Raw genomic sequence first — 21,674 nt, forward strand, 5'->3', positions numbered from 1 at the left:
CACTGACCGTATCCAGAGAATGCAATAAAAACTTCTCAACACGCGTCACAGTTACTTTGAGGATACATAATAAAACTAACACTTCACGTTGAAATAACTGCAGCAGCAGCTTTTCCACTGCTTTTGGTCTCACATTTACTGTGATATCAAGACTTGGATATACACCTGTTTCAGCGACTGAGCGGCAGCAGCCAGCGGCGACATGGGGAGACCGTCTGCTCTACGCAGGAGGTTGCCTCAGGTATTCGCGGCCCTCTCAGGTATGTGTCGAGTTCCTTACTGATACTGTCGAAGCGCGGAATATGTACTTGCTTCTGATGACGTTTTTAATTACATTCATTAAAATTCGTTTACAAATGTTGAAATCAGTTCTGAAGATCTGTAAAAATGTAAGTCAAGTAGAAAAGTGGTAATTATGCTAGATGTTACAAAAGGTTGCCGACAAACTGAGAGGGGCGTTGGAGTTGGTGAACAAACAGAGGACAGGAATTAGTGTTTCAGAACGAAAACAGTTGCGATTGCTAAATTATTTAATGTCAATGATGCGTTTCACCCTTTTGGGGCATCATCAGATTCCTATAATTTTCCCGTCGCTATAAACACCGTCACCCCACGAAATTTTAATTTTGTGCTAGTAGACAGCATACAGTTTAGATCAGTGCATTCTAATTTGAATATTTATCTCGTGCAGTAACTTTTCGGTAAACAGGATTTCTAATAAAATGTATCTGTAAATACATCAACTTGAGCAGAGAAATTTATTTCTGTTTAATAGCTTGCGACCTCAGAGTACAGTGAGAAATCTGCTCAGCAATTTTTAGTGTTACTTTATTCTTCTTTGGTGTATTTTGTATACATTTCAAGCTCAATAGCGCCATTTGAGACCTTATATGTATTTTATACACCGTTCGATATGGCTAGGAACTGTGCTTGTTGTGAGCGGACACAAGGAGAGTTGGCTGCTGTCCGTCAACTGCTGGATGCTGTGTTGGTTACCGCCGACAAGCTTCTACCTAATGCTCAAAGTTGGCGCCGGTGATGAGACCTGCGACACCTTTGGTGCCAATGGAATCCCCTGGTGAGCCGGACGTCGTTGCGGCTTCTGATACGCAATATCTGAGCGGTCCGTCCTCATTCCAGAGTGGGTGGTAGACAGTGGTGGCTTCGCATGTCACTGGGCGGAAGGCAAAAGACGGAGCAGGCCGTACTGCTGGCTCCCTAGGTCTTAGCAACAGGTACCAGGTGCTACCCATTGTTGATGAGGCCAGCAAGGGATGCCTCTCCTGTTGGGCAGCGATCGATTTTCCTGCCCAATCTGGACAAGTACAGAGGGTGGGTATGCTAATCATTGGGGGTTCTAATGTTAGGTGGCTGATGGAACCCCTCAGAGAGATAGCAGGCAAGGCGGGAAAGAATTTCAGTGTGTATTCGGTATGTTTGCCGGGTGGTATCATCTGTGATGTGGAGAAGGCCCTTACGGAGGCTAACGGACACACTGGTTGCAACGGGCTGCATGTACTGGCACTGGTGGGCACGAATGAGGTTCTGACGCTATCCTCGGTTCCTTTCGTCGGCTGGTTGATTTGGTAAAGGCAACTAGCAACGCACGCGGCGTGCAGGCTAAGCTGTCTACTTGTAACATCGTACCCAGGGTTCATCGCGGTCCTCTGATTTGGAGCAGAGTGGAAGATCTAAACCAGAGACTGAGACGACTCGTCGCAAATTTCTCGACCTTCGCTATCGGGTTCGGAGTTGTAAGGTTCCCCTTAATTGGTCAGGCGTGCACTACACGCAGGAAGCGGCTACTAGGGTAGCGGAGTACGAGTGGCGTGCTCATGAGGGTCTTTTAGGTTAGAGGACCCCTCCCTTGGGAGCAAACACAATTTACCTGTTAAATCAGCAGCAGCGACATCGGAGAATCTTGGTACTCGCAGGTCAGACACAGAAAACATTAATATTGTTTTAGTAAACTGCAGGAGCATCTAAGGAAACGTCCCAGATTTAGTGTCTCTTACTCAATGTTATAACGCACAGATAGCATAGGGAACAGAAAGCTGGTTAAACCAGACGTCAGTGACAACGAAATCCTAAGTTCAGATTGGAATGTTTATCGTAAGAATAGGTTAGTCACCAGTGGTGGCGACGTGTTTATTGCAGTAAAAAATTCGATAAAATCTATCGGATTCCGAATGTGAATTAATCTGGGTGAAACTGAGTATCAAAGAACTGTCAAAAATGTTGATCGGAAGCTTTTATACACTCCTGGAAATTAAAATAAGAACACCGTGAATTCATTGTCCCAGGAAGGGGAAACTTTATTGACACATTCCTGGGGTCAGATACATCACATGATCACACTGACAGAACCACAGGCACATAGACACAGGCAACAGAGCATGCACAATGTCGGCGCTAGTACAGTGTATATCCACCTTTCGCAGCAATGCAGGTTGCTATTCTCCCATGGAGACGATCGTAGAGATGCTGGATGTAGTCCTGTGGAACGGTTTGCCATGCCATTTCCACCTGGCGCCTCAGTTGGACCAGCGTTCGTGCTGGACGTGCAGACCGCGTGAGACGACGCTTCATCCAGTCCCAAACATGCTCAATGGGGGACAGATCCGGAGATCTTGCTGGCCAGGGTAGTTGACTTACACGACCATCATTGGCACCAAGGCAGAAGCGACTCTCATCGCTGAAGACGACACGTCTCCATTCGTCCCTCCATTCACGCCTGTCGCGACACCACTGGAGGCGGGCTGCACGATGTTGGGGCGTGAGCGGAAGACGGCCTAACGGTGTGCGGGACCGTAGCCCAGCTTCATGGAGACGGTTGCGAATGGTCCTCGCCGATACCCCAGGAGCAACAGTGTCCCTAATTTGCTGGGAAGTGGCGGTGCGGTCCCCTACGGCACTGCGTAGGATCCTACGGTCTTGGCGTGCATCCGTGCGTCGCTGCGGTCCGGTCCCAGGTCGACGGGCACGTGCACCTTCCGCCGACCACTGGCGACAACATCGATGTACTGTGGAGACCTCACGTCCCACGTGTTGAGCAATTCGGCGGTACGTCCACCCGGCCTCCCGCATGCCCACTATACGCCCCCGCTCAAAGTCCGTCAGCTGCACATACGGTTCACGTCCACGCTGTCGCGGCATGCTACCAGTGTTAAAGACCGCGATGGAGGTCCGTATGCCACGGCAAACTGGCTGACACTGACGGCGGCGGTGCACAAATGCTGCGCAGCTAGCGCCATTCGACTGCCAACACCGCGGTTCCTGGTGTGTCCGCTGTGTCGTGCGTGTGATCATTGCTTGTACAGCCCTCTCGCAGTGTCCGGAGCAAGTATGGTGGGTCTGACACACCGGTGTCAATGTGTTCTTTTTTCTATTTCCAGGAGTGTAGACCACCTGGGTCAGGATCTATAATTCTAGAGCGCTTCCGACAGAACCTGCAGAATATTATTAGTAATTTTCCTGATCGTGCCGTTGTAATAGGGGGTGACTTCAACTTACCAGGTATAGATTGGGAGTGTCATGCCATCAAAACTGGTGCCAGATGGGGATTTGTGTGGCATTGTTCTGAATGTCTTGTCCGAAAATTATCTTGTGTAGATAGTTAGAGAACCAAGTCATGAGGATAACATCTTGGCAACAAACAGACCTGAGCTTACCGAATCATATTACGTAGAGGAAGGTATGAGTGATCATGAGGCTGTGACAGCTTCTATAACGACGGGTCCTACAAGGATTGTTAAGAAAGGTAGGAAGATATAATTGCTCAGCAAGGGTGACAGGATACAAATTTCAGAATATCTCAGCAGTCGGCATCAAATATTCGGTGATGAAGACGAAGGTGTGGAGAACAAATGGAAAAAAATTCAGGGGCATCGTACAATATGCCCTAGACAAGTATCTCCCGAGTAAGGTTTTAAGGGATGGGAAAGATCCACCATGGTTTAATAACCGTGTTTGAAAAGCGCTACGTAAACAAAGAGCACATCATCTCAGATTCAAGAGAAGTGGAAACCTAACTGAGAAACAAAAGCTGAACGAAGCGAAAATAAGCGTAAAGAGAGCAATGAGACAAGCGTTCAGTGATTTTGAAAGCAAGACCTTGTCAACCAACCTAAGGAAAAACCCTAAGAGATTTTGGTCGTATGTAGAATCAGTGAGCGGGCCAAAATCATCTATTCAATCTCTCAGCGACCACACCGGCACCGAAACGGAAGACAACAGAAGTTGTTTCACCGCGGAAAATCGTATCACTGTACCTGCTTTTAATCTTAATACGAATGTCGAAATAACAGATATTAAGATAATCGATCGCGGAACTGAAAATCAGCTACAGTCGCATAGTAGTCAGTCAGGCAGTAGTAGCCGATCGAAACAGACAGAGCAACAGGGAAGTAATCGCTTTTGTGACATTTACGAGTTCCTAACCAGGAGGGAATTTTATTATATCATCTGTGTTCTTTAATAGTTCAGTTTCTTGAGTTTCTGCGTGTAAATTTAACATCTAATAGCCACAGTTCTCGCGTTTTCGTTTGCGTCGGAAAATAAACCTATTTTGTGACATATTACAAGTTCTTAATCAGGGGCGAATTATTTAGTTTCACATGAGTGATTCGGTAGTTAGGGCTCTGAATATCTGCGTAATATTAGACACAGTTCCTGCATTTTCGGCAGGGTTTACAGTACAGTTGCACAGCACGTGCCGATAGTCCGTTTATCTGAATAGTTTAGTTTTCCATGGTCTTTAGTATGGACGGGGATTGCGATTGTTGTGTGCGGATGCGAGCCGAGTTGGTGACACTTCACTCTCAGCTTCAGGCTGTGATGGCTTCTGTTACACAGTTTGAGGCTGCAGTGGATGGGCACCACAGTTGTAGGCCAGCCGTGGGGATCATTCGGACGTCCAGCACGTCCGAGTCCTACGATCGGTCCTCACCGGTGGCCAACCCAGTTACTGCTTGCCCTGAGGCTGACCCCTCACTTGAGGTCGAGTGGGAGGTCACTCCAGGGCGAAGCAAGCGGCGAAAGACTTCCCAGGCAGCCGCACGTAAGGCCTTCCCGGTTTGTGTGACAAACAGGTTCCAGGTGCTGTCTGTGGCTGACCATGTCGCTGAGCCAGATGCTGTCGACTGTCCTATTTCAGCTGGCAAGATCCGGGCAATCACAGAAGGTAGGATTATTGGTATTTGGGAGCTCCAACGTTAAGCGCGTTATGGGGCCCCTTAGGGACTTGCCTGCCAAGAAGGGACTCCTTGTGCATACCGGGTGGAGCCATTCCAGATGTGGAAAGGGTCCTCCGGGATGCCGTGAAGAGCACAGGGTGCGGCTAACTGCAGGTGGTTACTCACGTCGGTACCAATGATGTGTGTCACTTTAAATCAGAAGAGATTCTTTCTGGTTTCGAGCGGCTAACAGGAGTGGTTAAGGCTGCCAGTCTTGCTTGCAAGACGAAAGCAGAGCTGACCATTTGCAGCGTAGTCGACAGGACCGATTGCGGACCTCTTGGTACAGAGCCAAGTGGGGGGTCTGAATCAGAGGCTCAGACGGTTCTGCGACCGTGTAGGCTGCAGATTCCTCGATTTGCGCCAAAGGGTGGTTGGGTTTGGGGTTCCGCTAAGTAGGTCAGGTGTACACTATACGCAGGAGGTGGCTACATAGGTAGCAGGGGCTGTGTGGCGTGGACTGGTGGTTTTTTTTATGTTAGAGGGTCACGGGGAAACACAAGAAGGGCTTCAGTCACGAAGGGTGAAGACTGAACACATGAAGAACGTAGATGAAGGAACCATTGGTATAACAATTGTCTATGTTGGGAAAGTACTAGAGCTCCAAGAGCTAATAGAAAGCACCGATGCTCAAATCGTTATAGGCACTGAAAGCTGGCTAAAGCTGGATATAAGTTGAGCCGAATTATTTGCGAAGAACCTAACGGTGTTCCGAAAGGATGGGATAAACAAGATTGGCGGTGGCGTGTTTGTTGCTGTTAGAAGTAGTTTAACTTGTCGCCCAATTGAAGTAGATAATTCCTGTGAGTTAGTATGGGCAGAGGTCATTGTTGGCAACCGGAATAAAATAATAATATGATACTTTTACCGACCTCCCAATTCAGAAGATACAGTTGCTGAAAGGTTCAAAGAAAACTTAAGTTTGATTTCAAACACGTACCCGACTCATATGATAATAGTTGGTGGTGACTTGAATTTACCCTCGATATGTTGGCGAAAATACATGTTTAATTCCGGAGGTACACATAAAATGTCATCCGAAATTGTACTAAACGCATTCTCTGAAAATTATTTCGAGCAGTTAGTTCATGAGCTTACGCGAATAGTAAACGGTTGTGAAAACACACTTGACCTCTTAGCAACAAATAATCCTGAGTTAATAACGAGAATCAAAACCGATACAGGGATTAGTGAACACAGGGTTATAGTAGCGAGATTGAATATTTTAATCTCAAAATCCTTCAAAAATAAGCGAAAAATATATCTATTCAAAAAAGTAGATAAAAATTAACTTGACGCCTTCCTGAGAGACAATCTCCACTCATTCCAAATTAATAATACAAGTGTAGACCAGAGGTGGCTCGATTTCAAAGAAATAGTATCAACATCAACTGAGAGATTTATACCAATAAATTAACAAACGACGGAGCAGATCCTCCTTGGTACACAATGCGGGTTAGAACAGTGCTGCAGAAACAGCGAAACAAACATGTCAAATATAAAGAGACTCGGAATCCCCAAGATAGGTGATCTTTTACAGAAGCTCGAAATTTAGCGCGGAATTCAATGCGAGACGCTTAAAACAGTTTCCACAGCGAAACTTTGTCTCGAAACCTGGCAGATAATCCAAAGAGATTCTGGTCGTATGTGAAGTATGTTAGCGGCAAGAAAAACCAATTCCTTTTCTGGTCGATAGCACTAGAGATACTATCGAAGACAGTGCTGCGAAAGCAGAGTTACTAAACACAGTCTTCCGAAATGTCTTCACAAAAGAAAACGAAGTAAATATTGCAGAATTCGAATCGAGAACAGCTGCCAACATGGGTAAAGTAGAGGTAAATATCATTGGTGTAGTGAAGCAACTTAAATCACTTAGGCATGGGGGCTTAATTGAAAAGAAAAAATGCAATAATTTTAGTAGCTGTGTGACCGGTTTCGAAGTCTCGTAACCTGTTGGTCCTGACTAGTATTAGCACGCAATCTGACTGCAAAAAATAAAAATAAAGAATGACAAGGAATTTCCATTAACACAATTGATTAACTAAGTCCCTTGCAACTATAAAAGCTACAAAACAACAAAGCACAACTGAAACTGTTCTGTGTGTGGTAGTGTGACTCAACGTACATATATTTGGCTCGGTTCTTTCTCAATACGACAAAATATTTTAAACACCATTTACAATGATCTAATTGGAAAACCAGAAATACTATAATTGCACATAGAAACCAGTATTACAAGTCTAATAAATGAACACGAGCCAGATGCTTTGTTGACTGTACCTTTGATCAAGAGGCATTGTCATTAAAGAAAACTGTAATACCTTTTTACCTCATTATATATTGACGAAAATTTTCCATTAGCGCTCGTAATGAAGATGCTTTCATTGTTAAGTGTTTTATTTCATTGACAACTCCGCTGTCAGATTTGAACATAAGTGTGGTTACGACATAACACTATTATAAAGGTGCCAGATATCGTCAGGCAAAATAGTTTTTAACGTTGCTTGTGCCTGTAATCACATTTGGTCAACTGATGTTGCCAATCCATTCTATCGGACAATACCAAAGCAGTTTTATGAATTCTGATCCTTGGTTATACTTTATCACTACAGCTATAATCACGTAGGTTTCATTAAGCATTTGTCCAACTTTACGTATGCCTGTGAATTAAACAAATAGACCCATAAGAACACGACAATTTTGTTTCGATACATGTTCCCAGTTTTATATTGCTCTTCTATGCAGGATGATTCCGGAATGATGTTACAAATTTTCATTGGCAATGGAGGAGGGTAATTGTATCAATACGAGGCAAGGGACCCTGGTCCGGGAACGATCGAGCCGAGCGTTATAAGCGAAAAGCTTTCTAATTACTCTAACATTGGAATACATGTACCTGTAGTATTGTTGCTGAGATTGTAGGGTAGGCAATCTCGTCGACCGCTTAGTTGTTATCCCAGGGTTGCCACTGTGTACAGAGGTTGGCAGTACTTCCGCTTCCTTAACTCGTGACATCGCTGGTGCATGTTGTTTATCAGGCAGTTGCAAGGAGAAAGTAGGGGTCAGGTACGGGGCGGTGACCGGGAAGTGTTGGTTGCTGATGTTGTTGCGTTGGGATCATGGTCCGCAGCTGGTCGGGCGAATGATAGTCGAACTGTGAGTTGCCTCTGTGTGGTCTGGCGGCCAGTAGTATAGAGCAAAATAAGTAGGGAGGGCGTGAATGTAGACGATGCGGAAATAGCCGTACTGTTTCTACGTTCCGTGTCAAAGGTGCTATTTGTGACATTCTGTAAGCTGTAGCGAACTGACTGGTGAACGTTTGGGGTACGTGAAGAAGTTCCGTCAGCGTTGTTTGCGGGAGGCATTATTTGCTAACCAGTTTCGAAAGTCAGTTAACTCACGTTATCTTACTATTCTGTAATGCCTGTTAAGCTATACGCTGTTTGTCTTAACGCAACCAGAAGAAGAACTAAACTCCTTTGTTTTTGACATTTGTCGTTTTTGCGTTTTGATAATAGTCTGTTCCAGGTTTCGGTTAATTATGCATTTGAGTTTGAAGCTGCTATTTATTCAAGACATACCAAAAGTGAGAAGGAGTGTAGTATGACACAGTTCGTAATTAACCAGATACGTCATACCTGGCATATGCTTTACCACTTGGATATATGGTATAGAGCTGTGTATTACAAAACCTACTACGCCTCTAAAAGCTCATATGATCATGATATTTTCCCAAGTTGGAATTTCATCTGTTGATCGGAAAAACGTTTTAAGCTTTGTCTTAATCTGGTTTTTAACTTATGCGTTTTAAATTATAGTTGTAATGATTATAACTATAAGCAACTAATTTTCTTGTTAAGCTACCCTGAAAGGCAACTGGCTAGTTTTCTGCTCGGAATGTAAAAGTAACTGTGTTCTCTGTTAGTACCAAGTTGGTTGGTGTAAATGAATGGACATTCTGGGGAAGCCATGAAGTGGGAATTTACTTTCTGGGTCCAGGTTGATACCATTACGACTGGTGAGTATAACATTGCGCTCAGATTCTCACATAATCTTATCTGTTTCAGAAAATTAGTTACGCATGTGTGATGCGGTATTACGTATTGATTCGTAGCGAAATTTAGTTCTGAATGGCGACTGTACTTCGATATCGAGTCTGTAAAACTAATTGTCTCACTAAAGTATCGCTGGTTAGATACTGGCGTGGTATCTCGTATTAACAGTTCGATCTTGCGTAGTAACTGTTAATGTGCGTCTTTTTAATCAAGTTAAATTTATTTTCTCTTAACATAAATCAAAGGCAAAAATTTATTTTAACTTGGAAGTCACAGTTTCCCTTAGCGAGACTGACTCCATGAAACTGACTGAGATACAGAAATTTATGCCAGTGTTAAATTTGGGCATTATTGTAATAAATGCTTTGTTAAAGGTGTAATGCGAAGCTCAATCAGACGCTCCACCCATTATCCTAACGGTCCTGTTATACCACTACACTATAGATGTTGGGATAATAACTCAACTAATCGAGTTGTGTGTGTATGTGTGTGTGTGTGTGTGTGTGTGTGTGTGTGTGTGTATGTGTGTGTACAGAAAGTGTGCTCCACAGAGTATAATGGACTTTTATCATTGTGTTTTGTGTACTCTCTGGCGTTACCTTAACGACGTACTGCAATGCGCTGTTCTGTATATTTATGAGTTTTAAAATATAGCTTTCCTTATTCCTGCATTTTAGTATTCAGAGTTACTTATTTCGCTTACTAGTTCCAACACCAATGTTGATGACGTAGTGTGTACTGACATGAGTAATCCTGGTGCACAATTTCCGTAATGTAGTAGACTGCAGTCTGTGTTTACAAGTAGGACTACTGACGTCAATCAACCCTAACCAAATGAGGTTGCACCCAAGACGGAACCTGCAGACATACTTATCGTGTATGGGCAAACAAAGCGAAGCAGCAGACAAGCAGACAGGTTGTACAGGACAAATATCCACGTAGAAGACATCCAGTTCACACCATGTTTCCAAGACGGTTCCACATATTAAATTAAACAAAACAGTTGGTAGTAGTACAACACAACGACCGAAAAGGCCGACGAACTACACAGGCTCCCGGCTTAGAAGACGCTGTGCTTGCTTGAATGGACACGTGGCCTTCAATCAATACTTGATCAACTGCATGTGAAACGAATGTTTCTCAGAGTACTGTGTGGCAAGTATTACGTGAAATGCAGCTACGCAGTACCATCCACAGGAAGTACATGCATTGACTCATTCTGACTTCAGACCTTGAGTCGTGTTCAGCCAGTGGTTCTCGCAGCGCCTTACAGACGATTCTCACTCTTCTGCGGATGTAATTTTTACGGACGACGACTGTTTTGCCATACACGTAATACTACACTGAAGCGCCAAAGAAACTCGTACATGCGTGAGTAATCAAATACAGACATATGTAATCAGGCAGAATATGGCGCTCCCGACGGCAACGCCTATATAAGACAGTAAGTGTCTGGTACAATTGTTAGATCAGTGTTATAAATGGCGCACGAGAGATGGGACACAGCATCTCCGAGGTGGCTATGGAGAGGGGAGTTTCCCGTACGACTATTTCACGAGTGTACCGTGAATATCAGGAATCCGGTAAAACATCAAATCTCCGACATCGCTGCCGCCGGAAAGAGAACCTGCAAGAACGGTACCAGCGACGACTGAAGAGAATCGTTGAACGTGACAAAAGTGCGACCCTTTCGCATATTGCGGCAGATTTCAATGCTGGGAATCAGCACGTGTCCGCGTGCGAAATATTCAACGAAACATAATCGATATACGCGAAACATCATCGATATGGACTTTCGGAGCCTAAGGCCAACTCGTCTACTCTTGATGACTGCAGCAGCTTTGCGTCTCGTCAGAGCCCGTCAACACCGACACTGGACTGTTAATGACTGGAAACATGTTGCCTGATGGAACGAGTCTCGTTTCCAATTCTCTCAAGCGTATCGACATGTATGCGTGTATGTAGCCAATCTTATAAACGTCAGCCGGCGACTGTTCACGTTGGTGGGGGCTCTGTGATGATGTGGGGCGTGTGTAGTTGGAGTGAGATGTGACCCCGAGATACGACTCTGACAGGTGCCACGTACATAAGCATTCTTCCTGATCACATGAATCCATTCATATCGATTGTGCATTACGACGGGCTTTAGCAATTCCAGCAGGACAATGCTACACCCCATAATTCCAGAATTGCTACAGAGTGGCTCCAGGGATACTCTTCCGAGTTTAAACACTTCCACTGTCCGCCAAACTTCCCAGGCATGAAAATTATGGAGCATGTCTGGGATGCCTTGCAACGTGCTGTTCAGAAGAGACCTCCACCCCCTTGTACTCTTACGGATTTGAGGACAGCCTTGCAGGACTCGTGGTGTCAATTCCCTCCAGCACTACTTCAGATATTAGTCGAGTCCATGCCACGTCGTGTTGCGGCACTTCTGCATACTCATGGGGGGCCTAAACGATATTAGGCAGGTGTGCCAGTTTCTTTAATAGTCATTTTTGGGCCAATGAAAGTCCCCACGTTACAGTTGTGAAGAACCATCTACACAGATTGTCAATGTTTTGGCAGGCATAGTTAATTATTGCGTACAAAGCCCTTTTTTTCTTCCTCGCCACTTAAATGGAGAAGTGTACAGGGTGTTCGTCCGCGCCATACTATCCAGGTTCCTGGAACATATCTCTCTTGCTTTTCGTCGAAGTTTGTGGTTCCAGCGTGATGGAGCTCGAACTCACTGTGAACACGAGAGTTCGCGAACACCTGGATGAGACATTCCCTGAAAAGTGAATAGGCAACAAAGCCTGTTTCGCGGCCAGCACGTTCATCTGATTTTGCCTCACTTGATTTCTTCTTGTGAGGCCACGTGAAAAGTATTATGTACGAGACGCCTGTAGAGGCTGAAGAGATTCTCCTGGCAAGAGTTCTCGCTACCTACAATATTGTTGAAACAACATCGAGAATATTAGAACAGGTATGTCAGTACTTTGTGCAATCATACAATGCTTGCATTGACTCTGTGGTATGACATTTTGAACAATTTTTGAACATGTAACAACTTGTGGAATTTGTCCTGGTAAATGCAATTCATTATTACTATATTGCAGACCTAGGATTTACGATCTCTCTGACATCAAGGTACGAGCGTTGCTACCAGTCCTTCAACACTGGTAATTATCTGAAGTGATGTGTGGCGCCAGCCGAAGGAACACAGCGAGCGATGTTCGCCCTGCGGCGCGCTGGCGGGAGATTTAAGAGTGTCTTCTCTCGCGTAGCTGTGGGTGGCCCGTCGGGTGCCGACGATGAAGATGCCGTCGATAACGCATAATATGTGAATAATTAATGAATTAGTGTGTTCGCTGAGTCAGGAAGTTTGACGTAAAAGTTTTCGGATAAAGAGCGAATCTCTTCAGAAAGTTGTAGATTGTCGAGTTTGTAGCACATCATGTGGTATTTAATACACTGCCTGAAAAAAAAATGAAGCATCCAGAAGAGAGAGAAGAAACGAAATGAAATCCACGGTTTGATAGGATGTATGACGTAATTTCAGTGATTGTGAAATCGAGTCAAATTTAGGAAGAACTTGGCAGTATTCACACACTTACGAGTATGACGCACCAACCCCTCTGGCGTGGATACACACACTGGTTGGGATAGGCATCATAAAGCCGTTGGATCCTCTCTTGAGGCAAGCTACTCTACCACTGTTTAAATCGTTTTATATATCCTGTATAATCGCACTGGGACTGAGTCGACATTGGAGCATTTGCCACACATGTTCTATTGGGGCCAGATCTAAGGATGTTGAGGGCATAGGAATACCTCAACATAACGCACACAGTTCATAGAGGCATATGCTACTTGTGGATGAGCATTGTACTGTTGAAATATGGCTGCCCAGTAGTGTCGCATGAGATTTGACAGGTGAAGTCGCAGGATGTCTAAACTTACCATTATGCGCTCAGTTCCCTTAATCGCCACCAACCGTAACCTGAAGTCATACCCAATTGTGCCCTACATATTAGCCACAGAAGTAACACTGCTATGCCTGTTGAAAACATTGCAGGAATGGAACCTCTCCCAAGATCGCTGCCTTACTCACCAACGATGGTCACCCAAGGTAGCGGACAATCACAATTATTTGCTCACCATAACAATCATGAGCAGTCCGTACCTCCCGCTCACGACACCAATCCAAACACAGCTTTTTGTGTTGTGGTGAACGGCAGCCTACACATTGGACGCTAATTCCCTGGTCCATCTGCTGCTAGTCCCTGACTAATGGTCTGGGATGAGACACAGTGTTGCAGGGAGTCCATTAGTTGTTCTCGGATGCAGTTGCAGATGTGGTGGTCGACTTGGTCGACTGTAACCCTGACGACGAGATTGCCTGCCCTCTCGTTCTCATGCAGTCCACCACCACTGTCACACTGAAAGTCCCACTTGTCTAGATACTGCAACAGCGAGCCAATGGAGACCCACATTGGGGCCCCTTTCAAATTCTGTGAGGTACTTACGACGCTGTTTCAAATGAGTACACTGCATCTTCGAGTCAGAGTAATCAGTAAACTTCTGACGCTGCTCACGCCCTTTGTGTACTATATCAGGCCTGGTAATACACAAAACACGAATAACAGTAAGACACTTTGGTGGCCATTGTACTTAACACAAAAATCTCAAAATAGTTTATTTCCACGCCTTTGGTATGTACATGTATGAATTTCCATTGCCATCAGATCAACTCGCCTGAATGCTTCACTTTTTCGCCATGCAGTGTATTATTTGCAATGTCTTATATTGGAGAAACAGAGATTCTTTAATATGTGTAGACGTAGAATGTTCTCATATGGGGCTGGGATTCAGTATTACTGGTTTTATGAAGTTAGAGACTTATTCCGATTTATAAAGGACTTTCTGTTTTTTAAGGGTTATAAGGCAGCTATCCGATTACATCTATTATTTGCCACTAAAGGTAAGGTAATTATTTAAGTGATCTCAATGATGTTTGGTGGACTGAGACTATGGAATGATTTCATTTAGTAATGTAGAGGTTGGTATATTCTGTCTTTTACTTGAATAACAAAGTGCTAGAATTTTGCTTGCATTTATTTTCACTCGCCAATTTCTCAAGAATCAGCAGAAATCATTGTAGTCAATTGTGAATGTTCATTACATTGTAATTTATCAGTGTGTCATCAGTGAAGGAAGCTATGTTAACTAGTAGCGTGTCTGAAATGTATGTACGTATACTAAACTGGTTTATAACGACAAGGACAACTGCCACCTATTAGCTAAGTATGTTCAAAACCTACTCGACTGTGCTCCACCCAGTGAAGACTTCAACTACAAACAAACCACACCAAACCCGGACTCACTGCCTCCTTCATCGGAAGAAGTTCGACAAATCATTCAACTTCTCAAGAATAATAAGGCAACTGGAGAGGACTCTATCGTTGCTCAACTCTAGAAATGCACTGAAACTAACACCGTGGGCAAGCTCACCGAGATCATCCAGATCATCTGGGAAACAGAGGAATTACCACCAGATTGGAACACGGCTCTGATCCATCCCCTTCACAAAAAGGGAGATGTTACTGATCTGAATAGCTACTGTGGAATTTCTCTTGTCCCGGTAACATACAAGATTCTCTCTCTAACAAGGAAATATTACTAGACCAGGAAAAGATCAAAAGCACTGAGAAATTTAAGTATCTCGTCGAATGGACTGAACCCAACTTATCAGAAAAAACATTATTGTTCATGAGAGTCAAGAAGTTGGAACTAGCCTATCGACTGACTGTGGACACCTACAACGAGAAATGCCTGTCACGCAACCTGGAACTGAAGTACTACACATCAGTCATACGACCAGAAGCCCTGTATGCCATGGAATGTATTTCTATGAACCGGAGAGGTCTGATACAGAAATGGGAAGTCAGAGAGAGGAGAATCCGCAGGAAGATCCTAGACCCGGTAGAAGAAGCAGGGGAATTCAGAAAGCGCATAACTCGGAGCTCTATTAACCTATCGAGAGGATCTCTGACTGTGAAAGAAAAAGAAGGGTAGCTTTCTATAGCCATGTTGCAAGATTGCCTCCAAACCGGTTGACCAACCGTCTGTTCACCTTCTGGCAAAACAAGAAGGTTCGCACCACTTGGCTGACAGAAACCGAGAAGGACATTAAAGAAATTTGGAATGACTAATCTCCAGAACAGACAGTCTGTGAGACACACCCTGAAAGAAGTCCGAGGATTTCAGGAAAAGCCCCGAAGTAAAGGTACCCCCTGGACGGAAGAAAGGAATAAGTTACACCGACAGAGGATGCGACAGTACTGGGTGAAGATCAAAGCCCAATAGTTGAACAAGCGAGGTCCAAAGTAGGCCCAGGCCCATACGAAACAAGAAGAAGAAGAAGAAAAAGTGTACACACCAAAAATGAAGTTTAATGTACATTATTTACTCACAACAACACCTCGCACCTCGGTGGTGAGACAGGTAACCAGCACCTATCCTTGCCATGTAGCAGCGTCCCGCGCTTGTTTGGTCGCACTAGGAGAATGCTCGCTTGCTTGAAGGCGAGTGTGTGAACGACCGGATGAACTAAAAGCGAGTGAGGGAGAAACAGGGCTGGTCACGCAGCTTCGATGCACGGATTTCAGGGACACAGTTTTGGGTTTTTGCGCCCCTGGACGCAGTGCTTGTTGTATAAATGTTTAGGGACAATACAGAGAAGTGATATGAAATGGGTCGATCATGTAAAATCAGTATTACAGAAGGCGAATGGAAGACTTTGACTGCACCACATTTCATATTCTGTCAGTTGCATTTCTCCTGAACTTCCAGTGGTCCATATTTCACTTCCATAGAATGTTGTTATCCAGACATACAGTTTCAGCAAGTTACTCCTCTACTAGACATCAGTATTTGATGTTAGGAGAGTATTTTTAGTGAAGAAAACTTATTTATACACACCATTATGCTTCTGACAAGAGGATCTCAGCTGTAAACAATGATAAGAGCCAACTTGGTTGTTTCAAGAAATTTTACAGTAAAGTTCCAATAAATTCTCATAAATAAGATACTTCAAGTAAAACCACTGTGATATTTTTATTCAGATAATTCATTGGTTTCAAATATTTCTAGGGGAATAGCATATTTTTAAAATCGTAAATTCTGTTCAGAATTGTAATCTTAAAAATATGTCAATGATTGCTTAACATTGCTTACTTGGATTTGAATGGACTTAATATCGGCTGTCATTGACTTACCATTGTTTGCACATTTGTCGAGTTAACGAAACATTTCTGTAAAACCACTAAAAATGCAAATTTAAATGGTCTGCATTGTTTCAATTTATGATGCAAAGATTCGCATTACTAATTTTTGATACAATGAAATACAGCAAACTCAAGAGTAATCTACAATTCAGCACAGTGCAGAGGATGGTCGTTAATATTTCTACCATCACACTGCCGTGAAGATCGACGTAAGCAATGGTAATTACAAAATTATTCACTTTACCTGACTAGCAATAACTTTTGAAGTACACTTGCTTTCAGGAACATAGTCAGGATCTTTACCTGAGCTGTAGCTATCACTATCAATATCATCTTCAGATTTGTGCAAATCGTCCCTGAAACGCATTTTTCTGGCACACTGCAAACGTTATAGCCACTAGCAACCTCGTTTTTGGCATTTGCCACTGTTGACATGTACACATCCTGACGAGGTTGCCATTATTCAGAATATGAAGTTAGAGATAGAGCTGCCATTTCTTGGCCTTTTGTGAAACTGTCAACCAATGTGTCTTAAATGCGATAATTCTGTTTCTCATTGACTGCCATTTGCCATTGTTTACAGCCGAGTGTTCATTTAATTCCTACTTTTCCCATTCTATGTAACCTGGCTTCATGGGTATAAGAATTTCTTTCATGTTATGGAACTCTGTTTTCTTTTGTGCTTCACTTAAATGGAGATATATGATGTCTGTACAAAGCATTCCGGACCTTTGACCACAAATACTGATTGTGCATGGTCTTCTTCGAAATACACTCCTCCACAATTGATACACCGCTCCTAACGCCGCTTCCTCTTCCGGGAGCGATCTTGGTACGCCTCTTGCTGGATTGCGCGAAGCGCCGTCTGAGAATTTTCTTTCATCTCGTCTATCGTTGCAAATCTTCATCATTTCTACGGGCGTTTCAACTTCGGAAATAAAGTTCGCAGGGGCAGCGTCTGGAGAATATGGAAAATGAGCAAGCACAGTGATTTCGGTTTTTGTGCAATAGTGAGGCACCAGCAGGGATGAATGTGTGGGAGCGTTATCGTGATGAAAAAACCATAAATTGTCTCGTCACATTTTAGCTCGTTTCCTTCTCTTATTTTCCCGCAGGCGTCGCAATAAGTCACGTTAGTACCATCGATTAACAGCTTGTCGCTTTGGTACGAAGTCATGACGAACTAATCATTCAAAGTCAAAGAAAACTATCAGCATGGCTTTGATAGTTGACTTGACCTGACGACCTTTTTCTGCTCTTTGAGAACCTTTCCCGACCCTTTGCGAAGACTGAATCTCGATCACAACATCATAAATGTACTCATGCCTGATCACCAATGGTACATATAGCCATCGCGAGAGCGTTACAAATCTCATAGAAAGTTTGAAGTGGGGCACACTTGCAGAGAGACGGCGCGCTAAACAGAAGGGGCTGCTCACTAAATTCCGAAATCTGATATTCACCGAGGATGTAGAGCATATATTATTACCACCAACTTTCAATTCGCGCAATGATCACCATTCAAAGATAAGGGAAATAAGAGCTCGTACTCAGGCTTTCAGACAGTCGTTTTCCCTCGCGCGGTCCGCAAGTGGAACAGAAGGGGGGAAATATGACTTTGGCGCGAATTGTGCCCTCTGCCACACACCGCTTGGTGGCTAGCGGAGTATCTATGTAGATTTAGATTAATATTTTCTTGAGGAACATCTAGTTCAGATTTGGGTGATTCAAAAGCCTTTCACAGATTGCAAGGAGAAGCACTTTCTGGTCTTGATTCATTAGCCGTGTGACGAACTTGGTGACAACACGATGCATTAGAGGATACTTATCAGGATTTAATGACATGATCAACCAAAATATTGCTTCTTTTGCAATCTCTCGGACAGTCAGTCTTCCATTGGCACGTACAATTTATTTAACTTTTCTGATATGAGCGTCGCTGGTAGAAGTCGAAGTGCGTCCTGAATGAAGGTCATCTTTTAACTTCCGTCCGGCCACTTTTAAACAGTGTGAGCCATTCGTAACACGAGTACGGCCTCTGGAGCATCAGGAGGAGGTGATTCGACTCGTTCCGAGGCTGTACGGCGCCTCCTCTTGCGCCTCTTAGGTGAACATTGTTTGCGGGTTCGTCCCATTTTTTTTCGGACGACGGAAGGGAGTTGCAGCGCTCTAGGAGGAAGGCCGTTACGGGAACGTCAAGTACAGGGACTTCCTCATGATCGGGCGGGTGGGGATCGGAAGTCGTCGCTGGCCGGAGTAGCGCCTGGCTGTCAGCGAGAAGTGTCGACACCGGCGGTATTTGTAGCAGCAGGAAGGGTCACCGGTACATAGTCCGACGGGTGGCGGCTGGTGGGAGGAGAAGAGAGCGCCGATGCATAGGTGATCGGTAACCACGTCGTCGGAGCCGGAGGTGCCACGGTAGCGGCTGGCAATTGGGTGATTCGTCGCTGAAGACACTCAGATCTGAGTTGGCCTTCCTTGTCACAGCCGGAACAGGTCTTGGGTGGCCCCGCTGATTTGCAGGTAAGATGGCACGTGGCGATGGAGATCGATGGTGATCTGTCGTACACCGTTAAGAACGGGTTACGTTTGGAATTGCACCCAGCGTTCGGCAGTGTGGCCATATACAGTGCCGTAGGCGCGGAAAGCCGCGATAACCTCTTCCGCCGGGAGCTCGAATGGGAGTTTGAAAACTCGTATGGTGCGCTCGCCCAAGCCTGCATTGTCAACAGTGGCCGCACCGACATTGCCGTCGGCATGGAAAAAGAGTAATGAATATTTGGTGTCACAAGGTATTCTTTCACATGTCGCGTCATTGACGACTTTGACGTACACCGTACTGCTTAATATGGACAAACAGATGCCCAAGATGTCGGAAGCTGGGATCTTAGCAACGTCGCGTAGGAAGTGTTCCACTTCCAAGGCCTTTGGTCGTGCGTAGTCGTTGCAGAATTTAAATCGTAGTGTTGACTTTCTAAAGCGGTTGGCCATGGTTCTAGTGCACGTAAGCGACACGTTAGAGACGGGCGCTAAAATGCAAACAACAGCGAGCGCGCGCACTCCACAGATGGCAACTACACGTCCAAACTGCACGGCGGCGAAAGTCGGACTTACCAGCGGAGCTACCCAAGCACGACTCACGCCCCGTTCTCACAGCTTTACTTCTGCCAGTACCTCGCCTCCCACCTTCCAAACTTTGCAGAAGCTCTCCTGTGAAACTTGCAGGACTAGCACTCCTGAAAGAAAGAATACTGCGGAGACATGGTTTAGGCACAGCCTGGGGGATGTTTACAGAATGAGATTTTCACTCTGCAGCGGAGTGTGCGCTGATATGAAATTTCCTGGCAGATTAAAACTGTGTGCCAAACCGAGACTCAACCTCGGGACCTATGCCTTAAGGGTCGGTTCGCAGAAGAGCTTCTCTAAAGTGTGGAATGTAGGAGACTAGGTACTGGCAAAGTACAGCTGTGAGGACGGGGCGTGAGTCGTGCTTGGGTAGCTCAGTTGGTAGAGCACTTCCCCCTAAAGGCAAAGTCCCGAGTTCGAGTCTCGGACCGGCACACAGTTTTAATCTGCCAGGGAGTTTCGAACTTCCAGTAATTACACAGGTGTGTGCAGGGAAGCCAAACGCACTCCATCACACCATCGACGAGAAATTACCAATGTTCCGGAATTTTATTAACATGCCTCGTAGTTGTGGTCGTGCGGGCAAGCTGACGTTTGGTGACTCTCTGCAGCGACGCTGGGCGGCTTCTCGCTGGGCGCGGTGCTGGGATGGACGTCGCCGGCAGTGAAGCCACTGACGCAAGAGGGCCTGTCCGAAGAGACGGTGTCGTGGCTGGCGGGCGTGACGCCGCTGGGCGCCCTGGCGGCCATGCTGGCGGCGGCCGTGCTGCTGGACCGCGTGGGCCGGCGGCGCGCGCTGCTCGCCACGGCGCCGCCCTTCGTCGCCGGCTGGCTGCTGCTCGCCTTCTGCCGGCACCCCGCCGCTCTGCTCGTCGGTCGCTTCGTCACCGGCTTCTGCGGCGGCGCCTTCTCCACCGCGGCGCCCGTCTACATCGGGGAGATCGCCGAGAACGACATCCGCGGCGCTCTCGGAGTCTGCTACCAGCTCATGCTCACTGGGGGTAATCACTCTGTCTGACTGCTACTTCCAGTTCATTCCACGTTCCGAAAATCGTGCCCATAACGAATCAGAGAACACGGACGCTGGAAGCTGAGCGTCCACTAGGTGTGAGTGCAAAATATAGGCCGAGCGGTCTAAGGCGCTGCAGTCATGGACTGTGCGGCTGGTCCCGGCGGAGGTTCGTTTCCGCCCTCGGGCATGGGTGTGTGTGTTTGTCCTTAGGATAGTTTAGGTTAAGTAGTGTGTAAGCTTACCGAATGAGGACCTTAGCAGTTAAGTCTATCTATTGATATGTAATCAGCATGATTTCACAAAACATCGTTCTTGTGCAACGCAGCTAGCTCTTTATTCGCACGAAGTAATGGCCGCTATCGAGAGGGGATCTCAAGTTGATTCCGTATTTCTAGATTTCCGGAAAGCTTTTGACACCGTTCCTCACAAGCGACTTCTAATCAAGCTGTGGGCCTATGGGGTATCGTCTCAGTTCTGCAACTGGAGTCGTGATTTCCTGTCAGGAAGGTCTTAGTTCGTAGTAACAGACGGAAAATCATCGAGTAAAAGTGAAGTGATATCACGTGTTCCCCAGGGAAGCGTCCTGGGACCTCTGCTGTTCCTGATCTATATAAATGACCTGGGTGACAATCTGAGCAGTTCTCTTAGGTTGTTCTCAGATGATGCTGTAATTTACCATCTAGTAAGATCATCCGAAGACCAATATCAGTTGCAAAGCGATTTAGAAAAGATTGCTGTATGGTGTGGCAGGTGGCAGTTGACGCTAAATAAAGAAAAGTGTGAGGTGATCCACATGAGTTCCAAAAGAAATCCGTTGGAATTCGATTACTCGATAAATAGTACTATTCTCAAGGCTGTCAATTCAACTAAGTACCTGGGTGTTAAAATTACGAACAACTGCAGTTGGAAAGACCACATAGATAATATTGTGGGGAAGGCGAGCCAAAGGTTGCGTTTCATTGGCAGGACAGTTAGA

The 21,674-nt window shown here is 45.3% G+C and overlaps 1 protein-coding gene across 1 annotated transcript in view; it reads left to right on the forward strand.

Moving 5' to 3' along the window:
- The first annotated feature begins 202 nt into the window (after positions 1-202).
- LOC126355364 (facilitated trehalose transporter Tret1-like) overlaps positions 203-21,674 on the forward strand; it is a 59,712-nt gene continuing 38,240 nt past the window's right edge. The window contains exons 1-2 of the mRNA XM_050005657.1: positions 203-260; positions 20,298-20,687. Coding sequence (XP_049861614.1) covers positions 203-260; positions 20,298-20,687 — 448 coding nt within the window. The remainder of the gene's footprint in view (positions 261-20,297; positions 20,688-21,674) is intronic.

This window comes from Schistocerca gregaria, chromosome 3 (genome assembly GCF_023897955.1).
Source record: "Schistocerca gregaria isolate iqSchGreg1 chromosome 3, iqSchGreg1.2, whole genome shotgun sequence".
NCBI classification, from domain to species: domain Eukaryota; kingdom Metazoa; phylum Arthropoda; class Insecta; order Orthoptera; family Acrididae; genus Schistocerca; species Schistocerca gregaria.